We start from the raw sequence: 8954 nt of genomic DNA on the forward strand, positions 1-8954 counted from the left end.
TACTTTATTACATCACCAAAAATGTTCAATTCTTAAGTTTTAAAATGCCTTTCATGTATAATGGGCCTCATTTGTAATTGTGCCTCTCTGCTAATATGGTTATAGATGCCCTAGAAATGCCTTAGATAGATTCTGTAGCATCTTTCATCCAAAAGGATAATAAAATATATTACAGACTGAGGACTTAATTCTTACAACTGTTTGGAAAAAAATGAATATTTAAAAAAATGTAGGTGTATATTTTCACATTATGACCAAATTCTACCTTTAAATATTCAAATAAAGCTCCAACTGTCTTACTAAAAACACACCAAAACTTACACCCTGTATTGCTCTATTTGTTTTTAACATAAAAGTGTGTGAAAATCTTCTTATGAGTAGGGTTTCACTACGCATTCATCTCCCACCTATACTTCCAGTCTTTCCCTTATACTTACAATCAAGTATGAGTCTATTAATTTATTTTTATCTGCATTGAGAATTATTCTGAATATTCAGTCCAACATAGTCTTCCTAGCTTTTTTTTTACTATGTATAATATACACGTAGATACAATTAGTTATAAAGATTAGTATTACATTATCAGAGAAAGAACCACTCTGAGATTTTCAAGGCTAATTGGCATAAGTGCTTGAACTAGGGGTGCTGTTTCTCCCCCTGGCTTGAAGTGGTTTCTATCATATACAGGGTTTACAGTTTGGTTCAATGGCTCTCAGCACCCCCACTTATGCAAATTGTTCCAGCACCCCTGCTAAATGGGGATTAATTTCACTATAAGTTTGTGGCTAAACACCCTACTTGGCTCTGAAAATGTCAACTGCTTTGGACCATGTAGTTTTAGACAAACAGTTTATCCAACATACTGTATACATTAATAAATAGGATACACATACTATATGCTCCCATACACACACCTTAATTGTGACTACTAAATACACAAATTATATGAAGCACAGCATTATTATATTTATGCAACCAGCAAATTGCAATATTTTGCTCTTTGAGTTGAAGCATTGTTACATGTGGCATGCATCTTAAGTGACCATGACAGGCATATCCAATTCACAATATGGCTTCTAGGCTATGAAATGCCATCATCACCTAAACTGTGGCATGCCTCACAGACCCAGAGCATGACATGCCTTTTACTTCATTGATAGGCATGGCACTTACTATGAGTTGTCCTTGTCTTCCTCTCATATTTTTAATAAGATATTTCTGTTTGGTTGTGAATTCCTATGATGCTCTAAAATGGTTATATTAGCAACTTGATATTTACTTAAACTGAGGTTATTTATTAAGGCTAGATTGTGGTTTGGGTAATAGGGCTACCCTGGGAGGTGGATGGGTGCAGGAGGTACCCATCCTAAGCTCCCTGAATGCAGTGCTCGATCTGTTCCAATCACAGCTCTGGGCATAAGGGACGAACAGGGGCTTTTGGATCCAATGCTCCCCATGCCCACTGTGAGCAGGTGGATGGGGAGTGACAGAGCCACAGTTTTATTCTGGAAGACGTGCTTCAGTCAAACACAAAGTATTAGGTTCAATACGGAGGTAACTGGGTGAAATTTAATGGCCAGCAACATAAAAGAAGTCACACTACATGATTTAATGGTCCCCTCTGGCCTTAAACTATGAATCTATTACCCCTATCTGTTAGCCAGCAGAGGCGGCAAGATGCAAGGAGGCAGAGAGAATGTTGTGTCCTGTAAAGGGCTTTAGCTTTTGTGTCCTGTAAAGGACCTTTTTTATTAAAAAAAAAAAAGAAATCAAAACATTTATTCCATTGGAAAATATATACTTACACATGCCCAAGTTCATGTGCTATAGTAAATGCAGCACTTAATCCATTTTCTTCACTTATAGAACAGCTACGCAGTGGGTCACACATTGTACCTAATTCCGCTAAACCTGGAAAATGAATTTTTATATAAAAGCCTGACAGTAAAATATTCATGTAGAAGTACTGATTATATTGGATATTTAGGGGTACATGTTCAAAGTGATGCTTAACGGATATAGCCAGAGGCACACAAATTAAGCACCTACTTTGATCCAGAAAATAATTCCCAGAATATATATCAAGCTAAGGTTACATTACCAAGGATGCAATATCATAAAGGTTCACTTTCTAAGATGCACATTGTAAACTTTACATTTACAGTATGATTTCCTCATATCTGTAATACAATTCTCTTACAAGTTCTCTTAAAAAATATTATACTGATTTAACAAAGAAGCTTACCTAGAGTATCACACTTCTCTCTAGCTCTGCAGATATCTTCCCTTGAAGAAAAAGATTTTATTTGAAACTATTATAATATCCAAAAGAGAATCCAAAATTGTATTCCAAACAATAAAAAACACAGAGGACCAGATCCCGAGCTGGTATAAATTGATGTAACTATATTGACTTCAATGGAGTCAATGGATCAGAACCTTCAATGATTTAAACCAGATGTGGATTTGATGCATAATTTTTAACATTTAAATGTATAGAGCAGTTTTAAATTCTTGTGAACAAGTTAATTTAAACTTAACAGACTTAGCCCATACTATCACTGTCTCTCACATTGCATGGAACAAAGAGCCTATATGCTACGTCCCAGATCCCCAGATATTAGGTAGCAAGTCCTGTTTTTAGGTGCTGCTGCAACCCCCAAAACTCCCATTGTTTGGCTGCCACTTAACCCCATAGGCATCTAAACTCACTCAGTACCTAAGTTTTAGTAGTAAAAGTTCCCTAGGTGCCCACATTCCTGTCTTTGAGCTTGCATGCTGCAGCCTCACTCTAGGTCGCTGGGCACCCACCTCCTGCCTAAGTGCCAGAGAAATCCACAAGCTGCGGAAAGACAGGTGGTCACCTGCCTAAGTTTTATGTGGACCCCGTCCAGTAGGCATGCTCAGAGGCCACCTAACTGCACACAAAACAACTCAGGGGATGGGGGAGGAGAGAAGATGGATCTGCCTTATAATCTTTAGCCCAGTGGTTAAAAAACTCACCTGGATTTGGGAACCCACCAGTTCAAGTCCTCCCGACACAGTTGACAGGGAGGGATTTGAACAGAATCTTCCACTTCTCAAGTCAGTGTCTTAACCAATGGGCTATAAAAAGTCATCCTCACTCTTTCTTTGCCCCCAAATAACATTTAATTATTCAATTATTTAATTAAAGTGGAACTTCGGTAGGACAGATTGAGGGAAACCCACAACAGAATATTCTATGGCCTAGTGATTAGGCCATTCACCTGAGAAATAAGAGACTTCTGTTCAAATCTCTTCTCCTCATCAGGCAGAGGGAGGAATTGAGCTAGTGTCTCCCACATTCTGGGTAAGTGCACTAACCACTGGGATAAATGTTATCAGAGTTTCCTCCCAGTTGTTTGTGTGGAATAAGGCAGCCTCTAAGTATACCTACTGGACTGGGCTCCATATACAACTTAGGCAGAAGAACACTTATTAGGGTGACCAGCTGTCCTGTTTTTGCCAGGAACCCCGGCCAATGGGAGATGTGGGAATGGTGCCTGCAGGCGAGAGCAGCATGCAGAGCTGCCTGCTGTGCCTCTACCTAGGAGCCGGACCTGCTGGTCGCTTCCGGGGCGCAGCGTGGTCCATGGTGCCAGGACAGGCAGGAACCTTGCCTTAGCCCCACTTGCTGCACCACTGACTGGGAGCCACCAGAGGTAAGTTTGCCCCAACCCTGAGCCCCAGCTCTGAGACCCCCACAAACCCGGAGCCCCCTCCTGCACTCCAAACCCCTCATCCCCAGCCTCACCCCAAACCTGCACCCCAGCCCAGAGCCCTGACCCCCTCCTGCACCCCAACCCCCTGCCACAGCCCAGAGCCCCCTCCCACACCCTGAACCCCATCCCAGAACCAGTGCCCCCAGTTGGAGCCCTCATACCCTCCCACACCCCTACACACTGCCCCAGCCCAGTCAAAGTGATTGAGGGTGGGGGAGAACAAGCCACCAAGGAAAGGGGAATGTAGTGAGCAGGAAGCAGAGCCTCGGGGAAAGGGCAGAGCTAGGGTGTTCAGTTTTGTGGGATTAGAAAGTTTGCAACGCTAATGCCTATCTTCCTCCATTTTGTGGATTGCTAGCAGAGCTAGGCACCTCCCTGCAGCCCAAATTGAGACACTGAACTCCATAAAATGGGCAGGGTGAGTCTTAATACACCTCCTTCTTCTTGGGTCTTCCATTGGCTAGCTTAGGCAGTTCTCCACCTAGCGTGCTGGCTTTGTGGATCACATTCTAAGGTGCCTATCCATCCCCATTCGCTGTATAGAAGGCTAGGGGCCTAACTCCAGTTCTATGGATCACAGGGATGTTCCTGTGGCTTTATAGGGGGATAAAAGTTAGGTGTCATGACACTCAGCATCACAATCCCTAAGTCCCTTTTTGTGGATCTCAGCTTATGCTATTTCCCTGGAGGGTCACAATGCAGAGCAAGCACAGAAATGCTGCTGAAAATTGTGCAGTATTGTTCCAGAAATTCGAAACTGCCCTAAGCAGAGGAACCAACAGCTCTGCTGAAATAAGAAAATAAAATTCAGAACAAGATCTAAATGCAGATTATTTTTTTTCCAGTGGATATAAAATAATATATCAGAGCAACTCAAAGAGAGAGAACAATTAGGGAGGGTATATCTTTTATGCTTGAACACGAGAAAGACCGAGAGAAGTGGAGACAGGAGGAATATGTATTAAATCTAATGCTTTCCCTCCTGTAAAGTATTTATTAATTTTGTACACTACTCTCCAAAAGTAGACCATCGTTACGTCATTGCAATGGATTCCATTAATGTTATTGCTTTGGTACAGCACTCTAGCACTGACTGAACTGTATTAGTACAATGGGTAGAACCTTCATTTCACCACATCACAATTTCAGGGTTAATCCTGCTCCCACTAACTTTAACAGGAACTGTATCAGCTGGCCTGTTACCAACACAACATTGTCATTGTAATTTTTCATGCATTGTTTCTCTGTGGTCTCAGGATACAACTACACTTTAGCTGACGGTATAGTTTCCAGCTCAGGAAGACATATGCATGCTAATTCTGATTGAGCTACCATGCTAAAAATCGAAGCATAGCCACAGAGGTGCAGGCAGCAGGATGGGCTAGCCATTGGAGTAAGTACTGAAAGTCTCTGGCAAGACTGTACTTGGGCAGCTAGCCAACCCTACCACCTGCGCCAACATGGATACACTTCTATTTTTAGCATAATAGCTCACTCAAACTAGCGTGCATACATCTACCTGAGCTGGAAACTATACCTTCAACTCAAGTGTAGATGCATCCTTGGAGTACAAAACATGTAATTTTATTCCACTATTGATTTCTTCATTTACTTTAATTAACTTTGAAATATTTCAGTGTAGCAGTTAAAAATAATGAAAGAAACAAACTGTTACTCGTCTGACCTAGTTCAATAAATGTGACTATTTCAGAGGCTGTACCTTGTGATGAGAACAGCAGTATCATGATGAGAAGGGTGAGCATCATCCAGAATATTCTGTGTTTGTTGCCATAAACAAAAATTACGAAGAGTGGTAGCTGCATTAAAACTGATGGCTGGTCCTTCCTGTACAGGAAATTGTCAAGACACAACAAAGACTGTAAAACTCATTCACTTGCAATAATTCAGTTATGTGGGATCCAATTCTGCAAGCTGATCTATGTGGGTGAACAGGAGGTGGGGAGTCAATAGGGCTCTATGCAGGAGTCCACACACACAGATTAATTTGCAGGATCAGAGCCGTAATGCGGCCAGTAATCAGACAGACAGTAATATAACCAGTCTTTTAAATCAGTAAGTATAACCCTGTGTCATATACTGATTACAGTTTCACTGTTAGAAAAATATTTATGACAAAATAAATCAACACAAAAACATATTCTTAAAAATTCAGATCTGTGTTATGCATACTATCTTGGACTGATACAATTTATAACATCTAATTTGTCTTTTTTTTTTTAATTTCACTCAAGTTTGGATGATAAAACTACATGGGTCTTATGGTAAATACCATTTCCTCCTTCTCGTACACTGCTGCCCTACTGACAGGACACATGCCACAACTCGGGAAGGAGGAACCATTTGTAAGATTCACTTTGTGGTATTTTCAGCAGATTGTATGAGGGGAGGGGATACTATCTCCCATGCACCCTGCAAAACAAAAGATCTCAGGGGATCCATCAGCAACTAGGGACTCCATACTGCCACCTGTCGCACAACCCCTTAAGGAACTCACTCATTCCCCTGTCAATATGGTATTAATGAAGCCACGCTCAGGAGACTTATCCTGCAGATAGCTGCCCTATAAGCCCTTCTGAGGGTCTGACTTAAAGCCCATTTAAGTCAATGGGAATTCCTAAAAGAAGGAATAGAAGGAGTTCTATAATAAAAATAAAATGCTCTGTAGTAAAGCTCTCTGTGTGTGTAAACTAATTCCACTTGAGGCTAGAGTTAACCCTGACACCTACATTCTTTTACTGTTTTGTTTGGTTCTGGTGGAGGTTTTTTGTTTGGAGGTTTGTTTGTTTTTATATCAACAAAATGATGGTCATAGTAAAAGTAAGTGTAACTGACCTTAACATTTAAAAAACAAACTATTTTTGTTGAAATTATTTTATTTTAAAAGATTAGCCTGCAAACAAATATTTTGTGCCTAATCTGTGAAAAACATCCTATTAATAAGTACATTTTTCTTACCTGTTCATTGTGAATTACAATTAGTTTTACAATCATTATATTTATGAGATTTCCAATGCTTGAGTCTTTGTAGATTGCTGCAACCTAGAGAGAAAAAATTCATAGGATTAGATTGCTAAAATCATATGGAAAACTTGAGATCTCTTAGTATTTTCATACTCAGTTATTTAGTTAAAATTTTATATTCAGTTATAAGATTCAAATACCAGATTGGTTACCAGAAGATGGACAAATTATACTCAGTTACACCTTTGGCAATCTGTCGTTTGTGTACTATAACTGAGTATACTTGTTCACTATAACTGAGTAAGACTAAGGTCAAATGGACTCTCCACAGATATGACAGAGAAAAGACAGGTACTGGACTGACTTCTGGAGGTAGAAAGTACAACCCTTCAACCTACACAGAGCTCTTCTTAAGGTCTGGGGAAGGAAGAATACTGTTTGAGCTAAATTTAAGTTGGAACAGACTTAAACAGAAGGGCTAAAATGTTGGAGGCGGTCACTTGAAATGAAGTGGGAAATTGGGCACTAGATTATTATGAAGGTCTGAAATGGGCAATTAAGGACACCAGGCAGTGTGGTGTGTTAGAAATTGTAATGAACCAGAAAACCAGTGTCTCTGTTAAATTCATAGCTTTTGGTGTCTAGCAGAGTTATGAATTAAAATTCCCAAGTTTGCCTTCTGAAGGTGTTGTACAGGTTTCCTCGAGGACAAGTATTGCAAGATCAGATATGGAGGGATCACTTTGTGAAAAGTGTTCGACCGCAGGTGATGTTTGTCTTATCATTTTTCTGTGTGAGTTCATTCGAGAGTGTAGTGATTGTTCCATTTCACTCACATAGTTGTTGTTGGGGCATTTGATGCACTGGATAAGGTACATCACATGTTGTGACAAGCATGTGAAGGACCCATAAATCTTGAAAGGTGTATTGTGGGGGTACTGATAATCATAGCAGTGGAGATATGTCCACAAGTTTTGCATCTGTTGCTCTGGCAGTGTCTGGCGCTGCTTTGAGTTGGTGTGTCCTGGTCTCTGCGGAGCTTGCTTTGGATGATGAGCTTGATGAGGTTAAGGGGTTATTTGAAGGCCAGAGGAGGAAGTTTGGGAAAGATTTCTTTTAGACATGCCATTGAAGTTAATGGAAGCTTTGCCACTGACTTTAGCGGGAGCAGAACCAAACTTTAAGAGACTAGTTTCACAACGTGCCTCAAAATTGCACCAAATATTTTGCAGGAGTTTTTTTTTGCACATGCAAAACCTATATTTGCATAAGCAAACAGGCATTTCTGCACATAAATCAGGTAGCTAGACCACAGCGCTTATTGGCTAAACTCATGGACCAGGGTGAAGCCACACTGAAAGCTTACCCTTCATGCAGAAAAGTAACTGTGTGTGAGAGATCGCAGGTCTCAAAAGCAGACCTAGAAGCCTCCAAGCAGTGCCCAGAGCACAACTGCCATCAGACAGCTCTCCAGAACCATTAGGGATAGGTGCTAGCAGAACTCTGGCCCACCAGATGCTCTGCCTATGAAGCCCCCGATTGGAGCAGACATCTGGCCCTACTGATTGGCCCACACTACCTGAGCCAGAAGGAGACACAGGAAGTTATCTAAGCAACTGAATGAACTCCTAATCAGCTCATATACAGGACCCAAAGCCCTGACTCTGGTTTGACCTTGGCATTGATACCTCACTCCAGTTTGATCCTTGATACTGCTACTGATTCTGATTTTGGCTTCACCTCCGGCACTGTTCCCTGGTTCCTGATTCTGACTTGACCCTGGGCATGGCTATCTGACTCCAGTCCTGACACTCAGCATGAGTCCTGACCCACCCACTCTGGCCCCAACCCTTGGCATGATCCTGACCCTGTCTCTTGCTCTGACTCTGGCTTTGGTTGCTAGCTTCTCACCCTGACTCTGACATCTAGGCCTGACCGCCAATGCCTCTGTCCCTACACTGTGCCTCTTCAAAATGTGCTGTCTACATGAATGCCACTCTTTGTGTATTGTGACAGACCCAGGCCAATGGGGTACAGGAGTCTGGTAAAGGGCAAATATACTGGTCACTGGATGAGTAGTTTTCTGTTCCCTGAGTGACCAGGGCAGGGGCTGCACTTGAGTAATCAGGAACCTGCTAGAACCAATTAAGGCAGACAGGCTGATTAGAACACCTGCAGCCAATCAAGGCAGGATAATCAGGGCAACTGGGTTTAAAAAGGAGCTCACGC

General features: G+C 41.5%; 1 protein-coding gene across 3 annotated transcripts in view; it reads right to left on the bottom strand.

Moving 5' to 3' along the window:
- The window catches only part of ADAMTS20 (ADAM metallopeptidase with thrombospondin type 1 motif 20), a 202294-nt gene that overhangs the window by 142849 nt on the left and 50491 nt on the right, over positions 1 to 8954 (bottom strand). For all 3 annotated transcript variants that reach the window (XM_032804591.1, XM_032804590.1, XM_032804592.1), the window contains 4 exons: positions 6720 to 6803; positions 5464 to 5588; positions 2246 to 2286; positions 1806 to 1911 (listed from right to left, as the gene is read on the bottom strand). In XM_032804591.1, the coding sequence (XP_032660482.1) occupies positions 1806 to 1911; positions 2246 to 2286; positions 5464 to 5588; positions 6720 to 6803 (356 nt within the window). The remainder of the gene's footprint in view (positions 1 to 1805; positions 1912 to 2245; positions 2287 to 5463; positions 5589 to 6719; positions 6804 to 8954) is intronic.

The sequence above is a fragment of the Chelonoidis abingdonii genome, chromosome 1 (assembly GCF_003597395.2).
Source record: "Chelonoidis abingdonii isolate Lonesome George chromosome 1, CheloAbing_2.0, whole genome shotgun sequence".
Classification (NCBI taxonomy): Eukaryota; Metazoa; Chordata; order Testudines; family Testudinidae; genus Chelonoidis; species Chelonoidis abingdonii.